This window comes from Nipponia nippon, unplaced genomic scaffold (genome assembly GCF_047370975.1).
Source record: "Nipponia nippon isolate SJK-2023a ecotype South Korea unplaced genomic scaffold, ASM4737097v1 scaffold_1, whole genome shotgun sequence".
NCBI lineage: Eukaryota > Metazoa > Chordata > Aves > Pelecaniformes > Threskiornithidae > Nipponia > Nipponia nippon.
The window spans coordinates 134,208,000-134,233,314 of NW_028262290.1; the positions used below are offsets into that span (position 1 = coordinate 134,208,000).

Sequence of the window (25,315 nt, forward strand, 5' to 3'; positions counted from 1 at the left end):
CTCCTGTGCATAGCTGTTTAAGAGAATTTAGCTTAGTCTGTTACTTTGCAATCTCAACTTTGACTCCAGAGTAGTCTGGGTCAAGTGATGTTTATATTCAGTGTTTCCAAATAAAATCTATGTGATTGTATTGTTGGTTTAATGTGAGGATATAATTTGACTGCAGCATCTGTACTGCTTGTAATATGAGGCATAAATAAGCCTGAAGTACTGTATGCTCAGCCTGAAGAAAAAGTGATACCCTTTGTTAAACCCACTGACATCAAGGAGGAAGACAAAACATGCATTTTAGGCTTACAAATCCTTTTTCAAGTTGGCATTTCCCACGGAACTATTTCAAGAGAGAATGGGAATGATCAGGAAATTACGGGATTTAATATGGAGAATTTCACCGTTCTACTTTAGGTATGCCTTTGCTGCAAGGATTAATACGCAGGTGTGTGAGTCACTCTGCAAAAGCCTATCTAAGATTATGTCTTTACTGATCCTTCATGACCTTAGATGTATTGCTGGTGTCCTCATATCAGCAGCAGTGGCGTACGTTGCTCCAATTCTTTCATAATAAACTGTGGAGAAACCTGCCTGTCTTTCTGAGAACTGGATGCCAATTATGAGAACAGACAAGTGGCAATTAGTCTTCCTGGTGAAGTGAAGGAAGAACCCACACAGGAAAGCTGGCCTCCACCTCACACCTCCCTGTCTAGGTGGCAACGGTTGACAGATGAGGTGCTCTTGTACGTTAAGGGAAAGGGGCATACTGGCAACACATGAGTAGGAGTTGAAGTTAAGAGTATAATGATCCTTAATTTAATTGTAAATGGGTTGCAGTGGTCTTGCAGAAGGTCTCCTACCTTGTAAAACGAGTGTTACGATCAGGAAAAAAAAATAAATTCAAAAAGTAACATTATCTTGTGAATAGCTTGAGGATAAAAACAGAATCTCAATGATAAACCAAACAAACCATAGAAATCGTCAGAGGTATCAAATCTTTAGTCAAGGACACATTTTGTATATGAAATCCACCCAGTTAAAGATTCTTCATAATGGCCTCTCTGACTATACGCCTAACTATGAGGAAGAGGAGTGCCTGAGGAACAGGTTTTTCTGGTGAAGGAGGGACCTGGTAGTCCTTGTAAGACAGGAAAAAGAATTTGGAATTGACATAGGACCAGTTTTTAACCCTCCTTCAGGGGAAAAGCAACTTACTTGTGTTGTAAAGTACATAGGAGAGAGTATTCTGGGTCTGTTTTTAACAAAATGAGGGGAAATGTCATCATTCAAATAAGCAATGATTGTTGTACTCCTCTGTATTGTCTTCTTCCTAATGCATTACAAGCAGCATTTCATTTTAGGAGTTTGGATTTCCCATGGCTCTTTTCAATGATTAAATTAAGTCTCTACATTTTGTAGGGGTTTTTTTTGCATCAGTCTTTGTTATAAACAAACTGCTATAAGTGGGCGGCAAAACAAACGACCAGAAGAATGAAGCCAATTTGCAAAGTGACCTCGAAGGTCTAAGCAGTGAGAGCTTCAGCGCTGAGAGCGTATACAATACTAATAAACTCCTTCACCCGGAGAGAAGACACAAACAGCAGTGACACACAATGGAAGAAAAGTATAATAAGCCCTCCGGTATCCTCACAGTTTTTGCCAAGTCCTACAAATTTATTATAATTTACAATATTTGGCTTCTTTCTTAAAATTTGTGGAGGCATGTCATTAAATGCGAGAAGAAACAAGCTTTAAAAAGAGTTTGTAGCCTTTATGATTGCAAAGCAAAGCCTGAAAATATGACTTGAGTGCTTCTCAGAGGTTCAGGAAACGGGGAAAATGTAAACAACTTTCATTTACAATGTCATGATTCTTAGAGCTTGGCTAATGGCTCTGAACACCTGGGGCTGCTGATACTGCAGACAGAATATTTATTTTACTCGTAGCTATTCCATTCTTCTAATTTTCTTCCCCCATTCACCCCCCATAAGCAGATTAACTGTCTTAGAAAAGTTGTTAATTATGGATTAGGCATTTAAGACTCAGTGGAAAACATCACTTAAAGAAAAAAAGAAGAAAAAGTTTTAGAATCCTTTCACCCTCCCCAAGATAATGCATTAAACTACAAGAGTATTTATCCTGTGCTCAGCTTTTGGTTTTTAAATATATTTCCTAGCTAAAGAACCTCTCATGTCATGCATTAACTGCAGTAGAGTTAGTCAGATTTCTCAGGCTTCTCAGGATGATTATCTTCATCTGGGTTTATGTAAAGAGGACATCATCAATCCCAATTCTGCAGAATACAAATATATGGTAAATGGAGCTAAATTTTTTAATGCATGGTGAATAGCGTTGCTTCCTACTTGTCTTCCTTTTGCTAGCTGTCAGTCTTATTTAGTGGGTATTTTCCACCAAAATGTTTTGGATATAACACATTTTGTGTTCTCCATGCCACTGGATATCTTCATTTTGGTCTTAAGTCACTGGCAAAGTTCAGTATCACCATAACACTTTACCACAGTATCAGTATCACTGTAATCACTATTAAAGCAGTATGTAACCTGAAAATTCAGGCCCACGCTTCTGCCTGGAAGGATAACCATGATATAATGACACAAACAGATTCTTCTTACCAGAAAAGTAAACTGAGTCCACTGGGTCTCCAGCACTGAACAAAACTAAAACTTATGTACACAAATTGTTTGCAATATGTTCTAAAAATGGCCATATGTATGCTCGAGAAGATAGCTAAAGGAGGTACTTTTCTGACCTGTGGGCCCATCACTTAGGCTGATCTACCTGTCAGACACATTCAGGAGTTCAAATCTCAGAAGAGAAACCATCCAAACCCTTTTGCAACTGGTAGTTGCTGTCTTCAGGTCAAGCGTGGTTAACAGCAAATACTCTGAAGAGCAACAGAAGTATCTTCAAAGCACAGAGATATCGTCTCATGACTCCGGACCCACTTGGAAGGAGGGAATGGGATCATTTACTATACTGCAGAATAAGCATTCCATTTAACAGATTTGTCTTCAAATCTTTATCATCCAGATAAAGAATTGCATTGGTTGCTTCCAAATGAATTTTAAGAATTAAGGTGACTCTTCTAAAGAGTTTTATATCATATCTTGCTCCCCTCTGTAGCAGCAGCATGCAAATAGCATAGGAAGCCTTCTGGTTGTGTGCATTATTTTCACAGAAAATCAATGGTGAGAAGCTAAGCAGCTGATGACTAACATCTATGTTACAATTTCGAGATGACTCTAGTCATGTCATTATAGACTTCTGAAAGAGACACCATTATGATTTTGAGACACTTTCCTTTGTATTGAGAAATATAGTTTATCTTTATTCTAACACTTGCTTAGACAATGAGGATTAAGCTGCTAAGGCAAACAGTGTCTGTCCTAGCTGAAGACAGCTGTTTGAATAGCAGAAAGTTCAGTACAGCAAAGAAATGTAAGCTGGCAAAAGCTTTAAAAGAAATTTCGGCCTCCAATAAACAATTCTGAGAACACGAACAATGGGCAGATATTGCATCCTTATTGCAAAGGATGAAGCAGGAATGACACCTGATGCTTCTTCAGTAATTATTTATCTAATGGCCAGCATTCACATCATATTGTCTAGAGTGGCCCTTTCACATACACTCTTGCATTTTCTGGCTGTGCTGCATCTTAGGTGAATGCTGAGAAATCAGAAAGTGAATGAGTTCTTTAATTGGAAATTATAGAGTCGTGATCCTGATCAGAAGCAAAACTTCTTATCAGGCAGCTCACACCAAAGAGCTTAGAATAGGCAACATCCTGAAATAACAGAATATTCAAATTTCACACATAAAAGACACTCTGAGTTCCCCTTTCAATCATGTTGCTGTGCAGACTTGTGGGGTCATCTGATCTTACTCGAAAGGCAATGGAATTCAACCATAAAGACAGAGGATTGTTTTTAAACAGTGAGACTGAACACTTGAAACGTTTAATGACTACACATTCTTCAGGCCTCCTCCACCCCACCTTCTACCCCCCCCAAAACCAATCCCCCAAACAACCCTAAGCAAACTCCAACCATACTGCCAGCCTGAGCTATGGATAACTTAAAGAGAACAGAAGTCAAACTTTGGTTTATGTCGATTGGTTATGGATAATCGGAGCTAATTTATAGTATACAGGAATAATTTTGTAAAAGATCTTTTCTAGACTGTAGAGAAAGGTACAAAAGTTCAGGCTTGTTGATCCAGTTAGAAACAGTCTACTAGCCTTCCTAATGAAACTGCTTAGTAAAGCAAAATTGGTCTGTTGTTCGGTCAGTCTGTCCCTCCCCCAACCCTGCCTGTTGTTTCCCCTTTCCTTAGTCTTCACTTGTCTTCTTGTATATGCCAAGAGGACATATCCTTTTGCCCTCCAAATGCAGGTTACTGCTGTTTCAGAGGTTATCTTGATGGCAATTAGGTCACCAATTTCATTTTTCGTAGCTGGCGAGCTAACAGTTATTTAGGTTGTGGGGCTGCCCTCCTTTCAGTGCTGGAAAATAATTTGTGCTCTTTTGTGCTTCGCTGCAAGTTGGCACAGTTGCTCTTTTATTGCTAAATCTTGCCTGTGCCCTTTCTTCTGTGTGTGCTGCGTCCACCCCCTCACAACGACATTTTTGTCTCTGAGCCTGCCTCTCAACTTAGTGTGCTTACTATGCTTCCCTTTACAAAAATCTTTATAAACTTCTGGATGGAAAGCCTGCTGGTGCTATCCCTATCTCCTCCTGCTCTATTTCAGATTGTAATGCTGTATTCATCCATAATTTCGGTAGACGCTCCCCGCAGCTTCCAGTGTCTGCAGTGGGATTTCAAAATGTGGATCTTGACCATCAGACAACTTTCTTTGCTTATAGTCAGAGAAAACTGTGATAAATGCAAAGAACACTAAGACGTTCGCAACAGGTAGGAGTTGTCTTATAAAGATGAAGGTATTTGCAGCCATCAGCACTAAGGTACTCCTAGTTGAATTAAGCATTTTTCTAGGCCTATGAGAAAGAAGAGTCTCTGACTATTTTCTCAGAAACTTTCTGCCAGGTTTGCATTTGACTACAGATATATATATATACTTGCCCTAACACAGCTCTTTGCAGAATGCTTGCAGGTTTGTGGAAGTGACAAGAAAAATAATGAGTGCGCTGCTCTGCCTGGATGAGCACGGTGCTCATGTGCCTGCACTGCTTCTGTTAAGCACGCTAGCTCGTTGCACCGCCAGTCCCAAGCTGTGTGTGTAACGAACGCACAAGGATAAAATGTAAGGAATACGACTCTCTTATGGATGACTCATCAAGTCTAATAGCGTTATTGTCACTTGAAGATGGGCTCAGGGAAACGTAAGTGTTCAAGTGTTTCTGACCTACCATTGATAATCCTTTCAATCACAGTTGAAGCCTTGTTTCCAGACCCGCTCATACTAATTTAGAAACATCCTCCTCCCCAGAAAAAATAAACAGAATTCGCACCTACATTTTTTTCAGTTTATTCCAAGAATGGGAACAGGCAACGTAACTGTTTAATTCCTCAGTGACGGGCAGCTTTCTTTTCTCATCCTCCTTTGTGCTACTCCCAGCAGACTACTTTTTCAGGAAGTCTCTCATATCATCCTCTTTCCAAGCTGCTGCCTCTTGTCACCTCTCCTTTACGATGCTGCCTCCTCTTCTGCCTTGAGTCTGCTTTTGTGTGGCGCAGTCCTCCCTCACGGCCTCATTCCTGCTGTTGCAATTACACTACCTTTCCCTTTTGAAGTTCAGACGGTGTTAACCAAAAATTAGAACAACGGATTAGAACGTCAATAACTATTTTGCAACAATATTAAGGCTGTGCTGACAGGTGTAAAATCAAAGAACAGTTTTCAGTAGAAGTATTGGTAGGTTTATTCCAGCAGTACAAGAATGGAAGGTGCTTCCCTGACTAGCATACTGTTGGGCTGCCAAATCCCAAGCAGAAGTAGGGGCAAATTCAAATTCAAGTACAAACTCTTAATTGTGACTTCATCTTGCTGTGAGATTTGCGTAAGATTTGCTCTTCTTTTACATCTAGCACACTTAGGATATATACAGTTTTGCAGTAAGTTTTCAAAGGTGATTACTTCTTTTGAGAACCTTACCTGATGTGTCTAAACATAGGAGGTAAAGGAATATGGTGCCACGAGACAGTTTCTTTTGCTAGATCATCATCTTGCTTCAACTACTATCATTTATATATATTCATAAATATCATGAGACTTTTACCTCCTGTTTATCCCTTACATTTTATAAGCTGGGTAATTTATCTTATCAGTGCATGACACTGTGCCTTGCCCAGAGAATCTATTTATGACTAAGTGGCATGGCAAACAGTCAGTGTTTTCAGTACTTTGATTCTATTTCCTACCTAGCTAAGTATGTGTTGATGTTTTCGCATAATTACACAACTGATGATTTACTGAGCACTCTGCTATATTATGGGTCCCTTCACGGTTTCCTCTACCACAGACCTGAGCACAGGGCATTATTTGGCTGAATTGAAGTGTGATGAAAGCCACGAATAGAGAACCACAGCTGTATATATATATATGACCATCTTCCAAACAAGCATCTACAGAATGCTGTAAATAAATATTAGGGGACCAAAACAATACAATGGAATTGGTATTTCACAACTCCCATTGCTCAATATTTTTGAACATTTTTTAATTTAACAAGATGGTGAAATACCATGTGCAAGACCACTGCATGGTTCTGTTATTGTTTAATCTATTGTTTAAAATAGAGTTGTGTGTGCTGTGAGATTTGCATTTTCTCTGAGGGATCAGCTTGGAGGAAAGAGTAATGCTAACATGAAACATTCAAAAATATAGACTCAGAAGTACAAAGCTTGCTAAATACTTTTAAAAAGTTAATATTTTGGATTATTTAGAAAAGGCAAATGAATGATTATGAATATTGAGGGTCTGCTTTTTTGAAAGGGTGATCCACGTGACTAACAGCTGGGTCTCTGACAGGGGAAAAACAGTTGTATGAGTAAAACTGAAACTCAGTAATACTCATAAATAAAACTAAGAAGTGGGCAGCCTTGAAGTGCTAAATATTTAACAATCCCTAGGAAAGTTAGAGAACTACAAAACCCACCAGCCTTAAGGGCTGCCTAACACCCTTTGCACCTCTGCAAGAGAAGGGGCTTTGCTTTAACTCGGGGAGAAAAACCACTGTAATCGAAGAAGGCTGGTTTTCTTCACATTATAATAGTAGTGTTGCTTTTCCTCCATCTTCACCGCTAACCATTATGACTTCTTTGGTGTGCATTTTCTGTTATTGGCAACGCAGAAAAAAATCCCAGCTTGTTTCTACTCTCCTAATGCAGCTAAGGTTAACTTTGTAACTTTAAAGTCTAGTTAAAAAAGGAAGCAAGCAAGCAAAAACCCACAGAACAGCGTTTAAAAGAAAAGCAACAAGTTTCAGCCAGGAATCTTGCCGTGTATTCAGATACTGAGCTGTGGGGGTACGTAGCCTGGGCTCGCTGCTCCGGGGCAGGCACGGCTCCGGTTCTCAGATGTGTTTCAGTTCCACAATTTACACCACTACTTAAGAAGCCTGTAGGTAACAGACTTATAGATGTCTCTTTTTTTTTAACATCTACAGCAGGGAAACGCATGCAGTGCTGCATATGCTGCTGGTGGATGACAGGCGTGCTGCCTGGTTAGAAATTTAGAAAAATATTTCAATTGGCATCCTCAGAACAGCTGCCTGGCACCGAAGAGCCCAGAGAGAAGCCACACCAGCGTCTCAAGGGAGACAGGGCAAAAAAAAACCTCCCCACAGCAGGGCGGCTTTGACAACAACGTTTCAAGTTCTGCTGCTCTCAACTTCTCCCTTCGGGCCGCGCAGTGTTTCAGGGCCGCTGCACCGCGGGGCGGGCTCGGGCTCCGGCACCGACCCCCCGGGCCATACCCGCCCCCCGGATTTACCAGACCGCGGCGCCCCGGCGCCTTGCCGGCCGCCACACCGCAGCCCCGGGGCCGGACCCTACCGCAGGGCCGCCTGTGCTGGTTATGGTCCCCGCGGCCCAGGTAGGCGGCGGCGCGGACCGGGTCGGGCCGCGGCGGGGCGGGGAGGGGAGTGAGCCGGCCCCGGCAGGGGCGGCCCCGCGCCCCGCAGCCCCAATGGGCGGGCGCGCCGGGCGGGGAGCGGCGGCGGCGGTGCACGTAGCTTTCCCAAGATGGCGGCCTCTCCAGACCGAGCTGCGAGGGCGGCTGCGGGGCTGGGGGCGGCGGGCGGCCGCTGAGGGAGGCGGCAGGGGGCTGGCGGCGCTCGCCTCGCCTCGCCTCCCCGCAGGGTGCGGGGGAGCTTTCTCCGCGGCCGCGAGGCTTCACCATGCTGCGGGGCTAGAGCCGCCGAGGCGCCGCAGCGCAGCGGGGTAATAATGTTAGCAGAGGTAAGAGCCCTGCCGCGGCCGGCGGGGTGCGGGAGGCGCGGGAGCGGCTCTCCGTCCGTCCGCCCGCCCGAGCGGGCGGCTGCGCGCCGCGGCGGAGAGGAGGCTCTGCCCTCCGCCGGGGCCTCCGACCTGCCTAGGTAGCAGGCAGCCTCCCCCTTGGCCGGGGCGGGCAGAGGCGCCGACCAGCTCGCCCAAGGCAGCGCCCGGCCCCTCTTATCTCCCCTCCCTCCTTCCCGGCCGGGCGCTGTTCCCCCGTCAGGGGCCGGCAGGGCGGGACGGGAGGGGGCCGCTCCAGCGCCGCGGCGGAGCCCGGCCCGCCGTGCCTGCTCCGTGCGGCAGCCGGCCGGAGCGGGCCCGCCCTCCCCCGCGATCCGGCGGCGGCTGGGCTTTCCCGCCCGGCGAGGGGCCGGCGGGCCGCTCCTCCGCGGCGGGCCCCGCTTCTGGAGGAGCACACCTGGTGAGGAGGCGGCCTGCCTCGGCCCTAGGCCTCGCCGGGGAGATGTCCCCGCCCGGGCCCGAACGCGGGCTCCGACTTCAGCCCCTCTGGCCTCCTCCTCCTCTGCGGTAGCTTCGTAAAGGCTCCCTGTTTGCTGTCTTCTCAAACGGCTCAAACCGAACAGTTTCCCTGTTGCAGGGCTTTGTGGTTGTAGGTAACTGGTAGAAGTTACCTGCCTCGGTTCGCCTCTCCCTGGGAGGGGGTTTCTGTCCCAAAGCAGCTGGCCAGCAAAGCTGTGATGCAAGCAGGTATTTGAGGGTCAGGGTGGCCTAGAAGTGGCTGCTGTGTCCAAAGGTGCTCTCAGAGGAGGAATCTGGCGGCGTTTTCTAGTTGCTGGAAATGAGACTTTCCCCCGTACTCAGTTTTCTCTAAAAAGACCAGTTGATTTTCTATTTTTAATATGTCAGCAAGGTGTCTGGCTATAGAGATACTTCTCCAACATGATGATTGCATTGCCTGTGTCTTATAATTTGTCATTTTATCCTGTGGTGAAGGTTATTTGTCCAAAACTGAATTGTCTTAAATCTTGAAGGGTGAAGGCTTGCTTTTTGACACCTGAAAAATTTAACTTTGCTTTGCTGAATGACAGCTAAAAAAGTATCCTGAAGCTTTCAATTTGCATCATTTCAAAGTTTCAGGGCATTAGGAAAGTGGTTCTGTAGTGCCATGAGCTCTCAGGTTTCCCCAGGAGGGTAAAATTTGCCAAGTAAGTTGAACCTGTAAAAATACATGACCTGTTTTTGCATGAAGGGTATTTGGTGGGTGGTCAGGGTTAATAATCTGCATTAAATAGTGTTGGTGAGTGTGATGCGTAAGCATTAACCACAGTAATTTAGATTATTTTAAGGGTGGCACAGAACGTCCTGGGTCAGTGCCTCATACTGGACTGTTTGTCCTGTGTAATGATGGCTGTGTGTGCCTATCCGAGACACTTTATTGTCTTGGAATTAAAAATTTTTTTCTGATAGCACTGGTGTAGCAGCATGGATGACACTTGCTCTGTTGGCTTTTTGAGGTAAAAGCTAGTGCTTACGCGTGTGATGACCAGTTATGATACTTAGCCTTGGTGTCTGGAGGACTGGGTTCTGATGTTGTTCACTGCTAGTTCCTGTATGTAAAATATTTGAGGACGAGATGCTTCAGGGTGAAGTATTCCAGGCTTGGTCTCTGCCAAGGAGATGGGTTTAAATTTTGGAGGCGGTCTAGTAAAGTTGCAGGCTGTGCTTGCCTGCCTGAAAAGCAGTTGTGAGAAGTTATTCAAACAACCAAACAGCTCTTGGCTGTCAGAGGAGCCACCTGACATCTGAACTGGAAGGAGTCCTTTCCAGTGTGCTTTTTTTGGGTGTTCCAATGGTGACTTGGTAGCTAACACACCTTGTGAAAACTGCATGCAGTCACACCCATGAAGCCTTTCCACACTTTGCAGGAAGATGCAGATTGCTTCGAGGCTGCTGATATATGTATTGTATTTTATAAACACCTAAATTTCCCTTTTTTTTTTTTTTCTTTATATATGAAAATTGAGATGGAATGCCTGGTGGACTGACATTAGAGTAGGGCAATACTGAAAACTGCACATGTCTGTAGGCTGCCTAAATTTATCTTAATAACTTTGAGGAGGGGGAGCACTGGACAGCCAATAAGTCTGCTGGTTTTTTCTTCTCTCAAAGTAACTATTTTATTTAAGAATATATAGCAAAATGAGATAAAAAAATTTGCTGGATATTTGCAGACTTGTGTAGTTTGCTACTGTCTAGAATGGCCAAGATCACTGTCATTTTTTTTTTTTTTTGAGACATTAAAAATTTAGAAACATTCCCCCACTATAACTGTTAGTTTTATAATTTAACAATGGAGACAGTATTATTCTTAAAGATATTTAAGCATGAAGGAAAGGCAGAATCAAGTTCTACATGTATTGTTATCACGCAGTTAAAACATAACTTACAGTTTCTCAGGATCAGTTGCCTGCATCCTTTGACTGTATCTGGATATGCAGACCCCAGCAGATTCAGTCCAGTTTCGTGTGGATGCAGTTAGGATTAGGACCTTGTAATCAGTAATTTCAGGGGAAGGTTGCACTTCCCGTCAGGAAAAAATACTGTGGGTGTTTTTTGTTTGGCCCTTACTGCAGGTCTTCTTATTTTAGTTGCATCAGAAATCATGTCGTTGGATGCCAAGCACATAAACTTATTTACCTACTTAGCAAACACCATTTCCCAATTTTTCATCATCTTGGCCATCGAAATGTACTTCTGCGGTCATGTTGAATACGTTGTGTCTGCATGCGTTCAGAGTCTTGCTGCAATGATCATTTCCCTAGTCTGTTGGGTTGGCCTTTCTGTGTCTTTTCACTTGTTCTCCTTTTCTTGTTCATCAGCTTTTCAAGGCCCACTGCGGCCTGTTTCCACGCGACTTACTGTTTCAGCACTTTCTTGTCTGATGAGGTCATGATGGACACAAGTTGCAGTGGTCTGTCTCCTGTGTTTTCAGACAACTGTCTTTGCCATTCTTGCCTCTTGTGCGGTAGCAGCTGTACTGCCTTGACTACAGCAAGACAGTTGGTGTTTTACAACTCTGGCTCTTGCTGGTCAATAGTGTGGTAAATTTATATGGGAACAAACATTTCAATGGGACTTAGTTTACAAGAAGTTTTAGAATGTCTTTCAAATTGACGGCCTGTGCTGTCAGCATTTGCAGCCTGCGTTGCCTTCAAAGAAGGCATTTTTTCTAAAGTGAGGAGTAGATTTCTTTTTCCGTTTTCTTTTCCTCCAGTTGCTCATTAAACTGCTTTGAGATGCTTAGTGAGGACTTCCTTCTGAATTTATCAGCAGCTAAATTTTCGACAACTTAATTCTCAGCTTAGCAAGAGTACTTTGTTGCGGCACTAGTGACAGTTGAGATTTTTGAAATTTGACAAAGTAGGAAAACTTTTTTTTTTTTTGGTCCACGACTAAAAATGAGCTATACAAAATGAACTCTGATGTGTTGGTATTTCTTGTTATTGCAACTGGTCAAGATATTTCACTAACTACGTCTAGTATTTCCTTTCAATTTTTATTTATAACAGATGTTTAACAAACTTTTTTGCTAAACTTTGATAGTGACTAACCATGGAGAACTGTTTTTGAGCAAAACCAAGCAAATCAACCTGATCTTTAAGAATAAACGCTGACTCAGCAGCTTGTTTAAACTTGCTTTAGAATAATAATGCATTAGCCTTACTGAAACAGTAGCACATTGTAATGTATATGTTAGTCCAGCTCTGAAAGATGCAGAACACAGTTAACTGTTTGATATACTATAGCATTGTTGTTTTTTTTCTGTTCCTTGATACATGGCTGTGGAAGGTTGCTCTGATGCTTCGTGTGACTGAATTATGTTTTGCTGGTAGAGACAGCTTAAAGGTGTAGGCAATTAGCAGCGTGTGGAAAGAAATTAGTTTTCTGTCCTTTTGTGAAACTTGTATGGTGGGGCTTTGCCTTGGTGCCAGTGTTTTGCCAGATGAGATCTAGCTGGAGCATCAGTTGCAAGCCCTTGGGAGGTAAAAAGCCTCTCTTTCACCTTCAATACATGAAGTCTGCCCTATTGCTGGTCTGCTTTGTGTCCCTAATTGTTGCTGTGACAGCTCTTTTAATAACTCCATATTCTGTGTTGTATCAGTTAAAATTACGTGAGGAATGGCAAAATTAGGGAAATTAACCTTTTACAAATACTGGATGTCATATGTTCCTAGTATTTGTTTTTAAATATTTTGCTGGCTATTAGTAAAACATAGTGTCTAAATGCTCAGGACTATTCTTAAGAGTGTACAGTTGGTCCTAAACTGCTGAGACTGAATGCAGAGTTCTGCAGCAACTCTAAAATGTCAGTCTGGACCATTCCCTAAAACAGCGTGGAAGGAGAAAAGTGTAAAGTTCCTTAGTTCAATAAAAATAGTAATAGCTTGTCTGGTTAGATAGCTGAAGGAGCTCCAAATGATGATTTCCTCTGTCTGGTTGCACTCTAGGGAATTATCTCTGTTTTAAATATGTTTGTCCCTTTCTCCCCACCCTTACAAAGATGACAAAGCATGTTTTCCTTTGAACTAGCATTAGGAGAGTTGCTATTATTAGAAACAAGAAACCATTGGTGGTGTATGTAAGTTATTGGCAACACTTAAAGTTAATATTTTGAAGTCCCATTAGCACTTTTCGTCATTGCTTGAATGAGAGTACCAAGGCTGAAATAATAGAAAAATCAATTGCAATTGGCACTTACAGTTACATGAGAGAGAAACTTCAAGAAGTACAAGGCATCGTGATCTTGGGCTTAATTGCTTGTCCTCTCCCCCCTCCCCCATTAAGTAATGTCTGATTTCTGAATTGGAAGAAGAGGCATTATTTAATGATGTAAACATACTGAAATGTTTTAACAAGAGCACTCTAACCTTGTTTACATAATTTCTATAGTATTACACCTTAAAATGATGACTGCGTAATTGTGATTATAGGTCTGAGGTGAAACAGGCATTTATTTTTTAGTGTGAGTAAGCATAGATGATAGGTATGTTCAGCTAGGGGACTCCTTTTATAACTGCCATTTATTTTGGAAAAGAGGTCAATTCCTACCCTGTCAGGTTTTGGGAATACCTGTTAAAGATTTTATTCTTGCTCTGAAGCAGAAGTAGCTGTAAAATCCTCAGAGAGGGGAGATGGATTTCTGAAGAAGTTACGGTGCCGATTGGCTTTCCGTTTTCCATCTGGAACGGGATGCAATCTCAGAGTTGCAGTTAAAACAGCATTAGTCAAATTTATTCTTGTATTTCAACATTGGCGTTTTATGAATGTTAAAAAAGCCCCACAAATTTTTAACTAGTTTTGTTCAAGTGGGATTCTCTGAAAATCCAGGGCTATCCCAGGACAGAATACAGAGTTGAGCGTAGTAGCTAGTTCAGTAGTTTATTTTGAAGCTATTTCACTAGTGGCCCTTAAACTTCTTCAGTCCTGCTGCTTTGCATATTTTCTCGGACAGTAAGCACAAGATCAATTTGATTTGAACCTCACCAGTTAGTCTACCAGTTGCCAGCAGGAGAAGGAGACAATGGAAAGTAAGCAAGCAGAGATGAGTTTAAGTCCCTTCCTGCATCAAATGGCCTGTATGATGTCCTTTCTGTGCCTTGACTTGGTTGGAAGAATTTTTGATAATCAGAAATACTAAATATCAAGAACTGTTTGTTATTTTTTTTATTCTTCACTATGAGGGTGGCGAGGCACTGGAACAAGTTGCCCAGAGAAGTTGTGGGTGCCCCCTCCCTGGAAGTGTTCAAGGCCAGGCTGGATGGGGCTTTGAGCAACGCGGTCTAGTGGAAGGTGTCCCTGCCCATGGCAGGGGGGTTGGAACCAGAGGATCTTTAAGGTCCCTTCCAATCCAAGCCATTCTATGATTCCGTGATTTCACAGGTGGAAATAGTGTTGTGTTTATTCAAGTGAGGTTGTAACGTGGCCTAATTAAAAGTTCATGGGTACCTGTTGTCTGTATCATTGATGTCTAGAATGCTTAATTCAGTATCCTATTGCAGTTGGAGTTTTGGGTAGGAAGATGAGCTTTACACATTTTCTTTTGAAGAATGTTCATGAATTTGGGGGCTTACTTTGAAGAGTATTAGCTGCTTAAATGCAGCTGTGCTTTTGTTACAGTGTGATTTTATTTTTTATGTCTGTTCCTCTGCCTTTCTTCCCTTAATCCCATGCTTCTGGGAGGAACGGGTTGATCCCAGTTCTATTTTAATCAAATCTGTTTGTGTCAGAATGCTATTATTTCATAAATATCGCTATTTTAAGGTCATGTATTTCTGTTCTTCAGTAATATTTTTGCAATTCTAAGAAATAACTGTACTCGACACTTCTGCCGGTGCCTCTGAGGCAGCGTAGGTTCGGCTATCTCTTATGATGTAAGGGAACAAACTTGAGCAGGAAGTTCGAATTGCTACATATCCTGTAGGATGCTCTGCATTTCCACTCTTCCTGTTGGTGCTGTCAGACAAGGCCAAGTAGAAAATACTCCAGAAGTTCATCATGAAATTCTTGCCACGGCTAACCAACTGATTATGAAACGGTGCCTCAGACTTGGGCTAGTTTCTCTCATAGCTCTTAATCGGTACTGAAAGCAATGGGAAAGAATGTGCCTGATGTTCCCAGTCATCCTGTGTTCAGCATTTGGCATTCCAGACTGTGCGGATGAGTTAAAAATCTGGTGGTGTACATGCTTTAGGAAATAAGTATCCAACCTGTGTAACTGTAGAAAGAGTGGTTGCTTTAAAGTTTTGCTGATCATCAAAATGATCTTGGAACTGTTTGACTTAGACAAGCCTTGCTTGTTGCCATGCTGCTATTCTAACAACTGCTGCTGCAGACTGAGGAGAGATGTCTCTGATGAGTCTCGGGTCCTTTCTTCTGTGTGAGGCCTGGCACCTCTTCACTTAAACCTTTGCATTCCATGTCCTTTTTAATAACTCAAAACTTTGTTTATTTTCAGTTTTCCCAAATGTTGTGGTATTTTATAACATTGTATTGTCTTAGTTTTCTGAAGCATATGTAATGATTTTTGCGATATCTTGAAATAATGATATGTATTCCTTATCCACTGAAGTAACTATTTGTGATTGAAATGGAATCTGTATTTTGGTGTGTAATTTTTTTTTTTTTTTCCCTAAAATGCTATGCCGAGGTTTTTTGCCACCCCCCCCCAGTATATCTTGGCATATTTGTTACTGGTAGATATCTTAATTTTTAATGAAATCTATGTTTGATCGAGGTAACTAACCTCTTTTAACATACTTGGAAGAAAAATACCTTGTTATAGTTTATATACTCAAATTAGTACTTCTGATCACAATGCTAACAAATTGAAATTTCATTAACTTTGTAAAGTAAGATCATGTACTATGGAAATCTTAAATCTTGTGATTTAATCTCTCAATTACAGATTTAATCTGATGGTACATACAATGAAATGGCAATTACTTATTGTGGTTCATTTATTGCTTACATATAATTTTAAAATTCTTGTGGGAAAAAATTTTGTGTGAATATAATTTTCATTGTTTTGATAAGATGATATTTCTTTATAATGCTGGGCTAGAAGAGTAAGGCTTTATTTTAAATTTTTACTCTTACCACAGTTTTTCTTTTTGCAGTCAACATTTTTTTCTAAATTAAGCACTCTGCAGTGGTTGTGTTAAACATAGCTTACCCTTGCTGTGTGTGTACAGGCATTTAGTACTAGCGCCTTGCCTTATGGTCTTACCACTATATGCTGCATTCTCTCTTCTGTGCTTCATGCTTGCGTGAATTTGACTTGCACATGTGACAAACTTTGAAATAAGTCTTACTTATTTCTTTATGCTGGTTTTAAGGTCTGCACTTTAAATAGTATTGGTCTTGTGTCTTTCAGTTGGCAGTTGCACTACTACAGCTTCTTAAAGAATTCTTGAGAAGATTACGAGTTAGCAATAGCGAGGCCAAAAGCCATGTTTCTATGAATGTTTCTAAGCACCTCCATTACTTTATTGGGTATTTTCCTTTGTTGAATTCTCCAATTAATGATGGTTTGCTGTTGCCCATTACTGTTTCTTTTAATTGTGCTTTATTTTACCAATACCCTCCTTTCTTTTGTTTTCTATTCGAAATTATTTTTGTGTTTTAATAATCTCAATATAACGTTATGCTTGCACTCTTCTTAATTTTTCTTTCTGGATTTCTAGAGATTTGCCCATAACTGTTCTCTATTATTTGATGCATTATGCAAGGCATTTTTCTGTTTTCCAATGATCAAAGTAACTGCGTTGCGGCTGTGTGGAATAGCATACCTAGGTTAGTCTATGAATGCTTCCACCTTGCTGTCTGTATGGTGGTTCTTTTGTTGCTCTTGTGTGTTTCCTTCCTCTTTATTTTTCTTCCTTATCTATTTATCTTTGTTTTTCTGCTGCTGTCACTGGGTTGGCCGTATATTTTTCTTCAGTTATCCTGCATGCATGAAGGAATTTAAGACACTAAAAGTGCTGTTTCACATTCAACTTCACTGCATCTAGTTTGGGCTGCTACTAAAGAGGTTTTCTCCCTCCCACCAGACACAAGCTGGTGTGACACTGCTTCTTGTATCGGGTCTAGCAGCTAAGCAGCAACTGCATGAGGAATTGTTTCGTCTTGGTGAACTAGCCTTCTGGAGAGGTATGAGGGTGGCAACACAGGAGAAGTTGCCAAATCAACAGCTGTATGGTCTGGTGTGAGGGAAGTGCATAGTGCTTTCCTGCATTTCCTTCTGTTTAGATCTAAAGTGAATCAATATCCAAAATAATTCCTGTCCTTTTGAAAACAGGGAATGTCATCATTCCTTTTGTGACTTCTGAATGCATCTGTGCCTCCACAAAAAGTTACGGGTAAGGTTAGCTAGCTCCACTTTGGTTAGGTTTCTTTTTTGTTCTTGATGTTCTTGAGCAAGTGGCAATGATTGAGGTTTTTAGATATCTTCCGTAAACTTGCTCTGCGAGCTGGATCCTCAAATGACTTAATTAGTTTCATCTATAATTAGTTTCAGTCTGTAATCTTGAAGTATTAGTGGCAAGAGCTGATGCACCATTTCTGTGGTTTCCTTCCCCCCTCCCACTCTAAATTCATTGAAATTTGTTGGAAATATTCCATGCCCTGATGTTTGAGAATGAAGTGTTTCACCGAGTTCATAGAACTGTCCCTCTGTGTAAATTTTATTTGCAGATGTTCATGCTTGCTTTCCCTCTTCAGTGTTGCAGTGGGCAGGAGGTAGTATATGCACCTGGGAGATATCCAGGGATTAGTTGGCACAGTAACTCTGGGCCCAGATGTTTTGTGAGGAAGGAGAGGAAGACTTCTTGAGGCTGAAAGGTTCGTCTAGGATACTCAACAGGCTCTTGGCTTCCATAGAGAGGCCAGATGGACAGAGGTTATGGAGCAGGTTTGGAAGAAATTGGAGGAGGCTCCACTCTACTTATACATATCTGTGTGCTTCTGAGCTACGCACTGCAGCCCCTGTCAGCAGAGTTGCATAGCAAATCACTTGGATAAAACTTGTGAAGTTTCTTAGGGGTTGTGGCAGCAGCAGGCAGAATGGTTTTCTCAGTAACAGTGTTCAGGAAAAGGCAAAAGAGCGCAGAGGACCATGAAAGAGATGCACAGAGTAACCATGCTTTCCCAAAAGAGATGGTGAACCAAAGATCTCTTGGAAGTGAGTTGGTAAAGCAGACAAGCAATGTGGACTGAAGGAGGGATTGGGAAAGGGGATATTAAACACATAAAGGGGAAAGATTGGGAATGTTTTTATTAATATCCCCATTACTTTTATCTCACTAGAAAAAGGCAATAATATTTAAACACTATTTTTCTCCTCGTGAGTAAAGGCATTTTTTGCCATACCCTTAAAGTGCTGCCTTTTTTTTTTTTTTGGCACTCTCCATTCTGCCGAGAGTTAGGCATCAATTGGTCATTAAAGAAGTTGCAGTCTTCTTTTGACAATTGTGGACTACCGAAAAAGTTGGAGACACTGAATTAATCTCTTGCTCTTGCTTTATTTTATGCAACTGGATGATATTCTGTCCAGAAAAACAGTTGCAAGGAACTGGAAGTTTTGAGGCTTACTCTAGCTTTGTAAAGGTTTTCATCATTTTGTATAACATCTGTTTTCATGGTTATTTTGTCTTTATCCAGTAAGCATGCTTCATAAGAAATTTGGCCTTGTAGGAGTTCAGATGTACTCTCAGAGACTACTGGAATTTGTAATGAAATAGTGGTTGTATCAGAGTTCTGTATTTTTTAACTGGGGAAAATTTATTGCACTTAAGGAACTGCAGCAAGTTTAAACTGGAGAAGGAAACAGTGGAGTAACACCACAATCTTCAGAGGAAGGTGCTAGTATTCTGTCAGTGGATTTAAGTTTCTTCTTGCAAATGCACTGTATTTGCAACTTGGAATCTATTCGTTATTTGGCTGCTGAAAACTGCTTCTTTGTGGTGCATATGCTGATCTTTGAGGTTTCTCGATTTTTATGTCCATTTCATTTTGCAGTTTGTTAATTATGATGCTGGTTAAAAAGCACTACGTACTTTTAAAAAATGTTGGGGAACTATCAATAAATTTTTGAGGAGAGAAATTAGATATAGTGAAGGGTGATCATTGCAAGCAGAAGCCCAAACTGAAACTAGATTCTGGCACTGATTGAGGTCTTGGAATTAAAAGAAAAAAACAACCCCCTGAAGTATTAAAATCAATGAATATAATGTTGGTAGCTGTTTCTTCAGATTCCAATGTTTAGGCAGTAGATGCCCTTTATTATGTTGGTGGTAGGTGTGTAGGGGACTACTGCTCTTGCTTGTTTATTTTTGAAGATAGAGGTGAGCACTGAAGAGTGTGTGTGGGGTAATACTTTTTAAAGTTGTGTTACTTCACAGTCAGGAGGGTCAGAATATTAATTTGGAGCACCAATAAACTTGTAAAATCTACCATTCCCTTGGTCGCCAGTGTAGCTGGTATGTGGCTTCAGTATATGGAAGTATTTTGTTTTGGCACAAAATCCCTTGTGGTGGAATTGGATATTGCACATTGATTTCCAGATGGATTTGTATTGTAACGGGGAGACCAAAACTGGCCAAGGAACTCCACGGCTGGTCTTACATGTCCAAATAGAGAAGAAAGATCACTTTGCTGGACCTGCTGGTGACACTTCTGCTGATACAGGGTAGGATGCTGTTGGTCGCCTTTGCCACAAGGGCACACTGCTGACTCGTATTCATCTTACTGCCCACCAGGACCCCTGAGACCCTTTCTATGGAGCTGCTTCCTGGAGAGCTGGCTCCCAGACTGTATTGTGGACCAGGCTTATTCTACCTGAGGTGCAAGCCTATACTTGTTTTTATTGAACTTCATGAGGTTCCTGTCAACCCATTTCTCTAGCCTGTCAGCATCCCTCTGAACAGTAGCTCAACCCTCCGGCATATTGAGCACTCACCCCAGTTTGGTATTGTGTGCAGACTTATTGAGAGTGCACTCTGTCCCATCACCCAGGTCGTGACATGAGGACATTAAACAGCATCAGTCCCTGTATTGATCCTTGAAGGTTCCCACCTAGTTACTGGCTGCCTGTTGAACTTTGCACCACTGATCATGTGTCTCCACATCCAGCAATCCAGTCAATTTTTTCACTGACCTTATCATCTACTTATCCAGCCCGTACCTCACCAATTTTGTGATAAGGAGACTGTGGGATATTGTGTCAAAGGCCTTGCTAAAGGCAAGGTACATAGCTCTAAGCCCCCCTCCTTGTCCTCAACATCAGAGAAAGCAATTGGGTTGGTCAGACATGATTTGCACTTCATAAATCCATTTTGGTTGTTCACAAGCTTCTTAGGGACTGAGATGAGGCTGACTGGCATGTATTTTCCTTCCTTGCTGGCCTGGACCTTCGTTCTTGCAGATCCTCTTCTGCTGCCAGTATAATTTGAGAAATCATTTATGTTGGCTTTCTGTTCAGCTTTCTGGATTCCACAATACTGGTTGCAGTAGTGCTTGTAGTCAAGGTGCCATTTGACATTACAGCTGAGAAACTCAATGTGGTTTTCCTTTCTGAGCCCTACATTATTGTTTATAGCTTTTCTACTCCTTTTTAATAGAGAAAAAAATGCCTTTTTTTCAGGGGTGGAGAGGGATGGGGATCTTCTAACCACATTATTTCATTTACCAAAATAACTCCCCAAAAATACGTGATATGACTGACTGTAGTTAGAGACAACAGCCTTGATCACTAGGGACAATGTGGAAATTAATTTTTAGTCTTGTTGAGCATGTTTGTTACTGGAGGACTCCTGCTGGCAATTATGATAGATAATGTGAATTAGCTTCTTCCACTTCTATTCCCTCATATTCGTAACCTGACCGAATAAGGCAGTTAGTCTCTATATTTAGTCCAGTCTCAGATAAAAATATTCTGCAGTTATGTTGCTAACTTAGTATTTTTAAAGTAACTTTTTCATCTAGATGAGGAATGTTGCTTATTTGGGAACTTTCAGATTGTAGTATGTACTTTTAAAATAAAGAAAAATCACAGTAAAATACTATGCTGCATCCAAAGCAGTTTCATTTTAAAGTTGGTGTGATAATGTTGTAGTTCAGAGGACTCTGAAAATTGTGCTGCAAGTAGCAAATAGCAGATATAATATTACCAGTAGATTAAAGAAATAAACAAAACTCTCAGCTGACTAATTTTTATAGCCCGAGGAAGCCAGGGTACTAAAAAATTATTCAGAAGTAAATGACTAAGTCTTTCTAGAGTAAACTTAAGTACTGGATTTTCTGTGTGTTGTGTGTGTGTATATATATATATATATATATGTGTATATATATATAAAACATTTATGTATATAAGAAACACATATAAATACATATAATAAGTTTAATTCTCAGTAAAAAAATCACATCCTGCAGATATGTCATTGAAACATGGTTTATCAACCTTTTTAAAAGAAACTACTGGCTTCAAGGTGTTTTCTTGAGAATAATTATTTACTTATAGATGCTTCTAAGCAAGTCATGAAGTAGTAGAAAGAAAAATTTTATTCTTTTTCAGTATAAAATTTGGAGATATTGTCTGCTGCTTCACATGTGGTGAGTTGTTTAGGAAAAAGCAAAAAAAAAAAGGCACAATAACTGCTGCTGCAGTGTGCAGTTCCAAAATGTTCATAACTTTATGGAATTTGTGTTATACCTTCATGTCTTTGACAGTTCTGTATTTGCAAAAACTAAGCACTTTCACTTTGTTTCGCTTCTGTTTTTGTGGGGCTGTTATTGCTTGAAGTTTCTGAGATTTCTTAAAGTAGAAACAGTATCATTGTGTCTTTTTTTTTTTCCCAAAAAAAAAGCTAATTCTGTCAGTTTAAGATTGCACAAACTATTTTGCACACAGCAGCTGCTGTGAAATTGTGTGGTATCTCCATAGAAGAAATAATGGCTTTATTTTAAGAAAAGTAATTATTATTCATCAGAGCTCTTATAACCCATCTTTTTCCACTTTCTCCTTCCTGTAAAGATCAGGGGCAAGAATGGGTTGCCTTTGAACGTAAGTCTGTGTCCCAGATCATTTATATGTAAAGAATCTTTACATGTATTTTCTTAGCACATATGAGTTGATACAGGTAACAGCATAAATTGGGCAATATAGTGGAGATTTGAGTTCAAGGAATGGACAGCTCCTTATTGCTTTGCAGAAAGGATGCTCAGTTGAAGCTATCACTAGCATGGAACATGAGCTTAAAGCTAAAGAAACTTTTTTTTTCTACCTTCAAAAAAGCATAGCTGTTAAGGTATGAAGAAAGCTTCTTAAAAAAGTGTCTTGTGCAATTGTTTCTGCAGTAGCCCTGAGCTCTGCCTACAAGTTTTTAAAGAGATGGCCTACTAGATCTGACTCTTATGGAGAGAGACTGATTTTAATGTATTTCTGTCAAGATAAATATTGTGACTCTTAAGTGTTAGAAGTTGTTCTAGAAGCAAAGTTGATGATTCTTTAAATTAGTTTAGTGGGATCAGGTTTCTTTAGCAGTGAAAGAAGGAAAACATTGGTGGAAGGAACTTTTTAAATGCAGTTTAAGGCAAGAAAGTAAAAAGTTTAAAATACTGCTTGAGCGGTAATCACAAATGAAATATGCAACAACAGTTTCTTGACTAAAGAACATGTGACTTCATTATTTTTAGCCATTTAAGAGAACAGACTTTTTTACTTGATAAAGATTCTGGAGGCTTCCCCCTCTCTCCCCTTTGCAGGTGTTTTGCACTATCAAATCTTGAAATAGATGTAATCTGTTTATCCAGAGGCTGGACATAGAACAGTCTAGATTATCTTATTGGCTTGAATTCAAGCTAGAGGGATTACTTTATTTTCTTACTTTGGATCACCTTAGGTGATCCTGTCAAGCAATAAGCTTGGCCCTGTTTGGATCACCTAAGGTGATCCAAAATGCTTTGATCCTTTTTGTCTGTTTTCTGTCCACGTGGATAAACTAGCTTAGATACAAGTTGATATGGATTGTTTCAAAGGAAAAGGATCACTTTCTTGCAAATTATATTAAAAATGAGTTTGAGTATGTAACTTCTGTATTTAAGAAAGTAGCCGAAAGTGGGCTTTCATCTCCTATTTCCCATTGTTATCCAAAATGCTCAAGTGCTTCTTTCAAACTTGACCAAAACTTCATATGCTTTTAAACTAGAATATGATTCGGAGTGGGTTTTAATGCAAGCATGTGATCAGAAAGAGTGTGTGTGTCTGTGAAGATGGCCTCATGTTTTTCATAGTAAGATAAATACTTATTCTGCTTCCAAAATAAGATTATGTGAAATGAGGCTTTCTATCCCTTGCTGATAGTTCTGCTGTGTAATAAAATAGCTGTTAGTGCAGAAAATAAGTGTTAGTAAAATGAAAGTTGGTTTAAAATTAAAAAATCCACTTCCTAATTTCATCTAGTGATCAGCAATGCTGGTACGGCAGGTGTGAGAGAAGAAGGAAAATAATCTTGAGTCCTGAATCTAGGCTGAATTTTACTCTGTTTTTTCCCTTGAAAAGAAAGTTTGGTGTTGGAAAATATTTACCATTTCTGGTAAAACAATGATCAGTGTTAATCAAAAAATTGTTCTTTTTCTTCAGCTTTATTGCACAAACCAATTGTATCAAAATATGGAACATAATTATTATATTTTTATTTTAATAGTAATATTCTGACTATAGCAAACAGGCAGGTTTTATTTGAGTAATGGAATTTGTTGCTCTCTGGATAAATACTGAAATTGAAGTAACATGCACCATAGCTTTTAAACTTTTTAGGTACATACTGTACTTTAATGTTATGTACTTTAAGAAAATGTTAGCATATATTTTCATTTAACGGCTTGCACTTCTAAAAATCAATTCTGTGAATCGTCAAAACACTGCAGTAATTGTGGTTTTAGAATATCAATGGAAAGTTATTGCCTGTCCGCAAGAGCTTTGTTAGACCACCTCATTTAACTGTGGGGGACGGTAGGGGAAAATGATCCCAAAAGCTTTTCTATCTCGTGCAGGGTGAGAAGCAGCAGGAAAATCTGAACTAAATACAGTTAGACATGATTGCCCTTGAATTAATCCAACTGTTAACCAATTAAGCCATTCGACAGACAAAGCGTGCGTTGAGTGGAAGAGGAGGTGAGGTAGAGGGAGGACAGACGGACTCTTGCTTAGCAGAGGAGAGGAGAGTTTCCAGGCTCTGTAACCAGGAGGGATCAGCAGGAATACTGCACTTTTCCAGAAGAAACTTCATTGGCCTGACTTCTTAAAGCTTAACATTAATTGTGTATTTTTTTTTTTTATTTAAAAGATGATTAGTGTATATTTATATACTTTAATATTTTAGGCTTGCTTTGGGAAAAAATAAATCTAAACTTAGAACAGTAAGAAAAAAATAGACTATATAAAATTACTTAAAAAAAAAAATTCCCAGGAGTTTTCTTGTGAGTACTGCAGTAATTTGTTGTGTAGATTTACTGCAATTATTTTTACATCGTCTGAAGTAGGAATGGAGCTTAGGGTTTTTCTTTGCTGTGCATTTTTGGGCTAAGGAAGGAAAAGGGCAAAAGGATAAGAAGGAAGAGTTTAAAAAGAGGCCTTTAGTGATGTTAGGAAATGAGGACATGCAGAGCTCTTTTCAAAACCCCGCTTGACATGTGTTTCACTCAATTGCTGTAATTTTGGCAGATAGGAGAATGTAACTACAAAGATGTTAATGGTTTATTTCACAATTGTTAAATATTTCTCCTAGTAGTGTAACATAGCAATTTCACTGCAGATAAAATTGGCACTCCAGTTGATACAGCTTTCCAATTTTACTTGTCATGCTAGTGAAGAGACAGTAATTTGAATCCTAAAATAATGTTTTTAATCACTTGACAAAAATGACACTCACCTTAATTATAGAAAGGTTTATACTTGATCACGTTCCATTTACACTCAAAATGGAAGTCAAATTAAAAGGCAGATGTGTAGAATTAACAAAATTAAACTTGACATCTACTGTGTGTGCAATCCTTGACAAATTTTTTTGATGTGAGCCCAGAGGCGGCATTAGATAGATTTGACAAAACATCATATTTAAAAAAAAAAACCCAAAACTTTACCCAAATCGCAAAGAATAGTTTGGTTATCAATGTCTAGTTAAGGACAGGTTAGCTACTGCCATTTTAAAAATATTAATGGACAAATGTAATTGAATATACACAGCAAAAGAATTGTGGGCAAAAAAGCATGTTTTTGTTTTTAAATGACCCTGTTCTTTTAATGTTCACGTTATTCTGTTGCAACCATTA

At 40.3% G+C, this 25,315-nt stretch overlaps 1 protein-coding gene across 6 annotated transcripts in view; it reads left to right on the forward strand.

The window, feature by feature from the left end:
* The first annotated feature begins 7,951 nt into the window (after positions 1–7,951).
* The window catches only part of SNX13 (sorting nexin 13), a 72,229-nt gene continuing 54,865 nt past the window's right edge, over positions 7,952–25,315 (forward strand). For 2 of the 6 annotated variants that reach the window (XM_087773708.1, XM_087773718.1), the window contains exon 1: positions 7,955–8,066. In XM_087773708.1, coding sequence (XP_087629834.1) covers positions 8,049–8,066 — 18 coding nt within the window. In that variant the 5' untranslated portion in view covers positions 7,955–8,048. Of the gene's footprint in view, positions 8,067–8,196; positions 8,432–25,315 lie in introns of those variants that run through there. The other 4 variants (XR_015708026.1, XM_087773682.1, XM_087773699.1 and 1 more) reach the window with 4 other exon arrangements.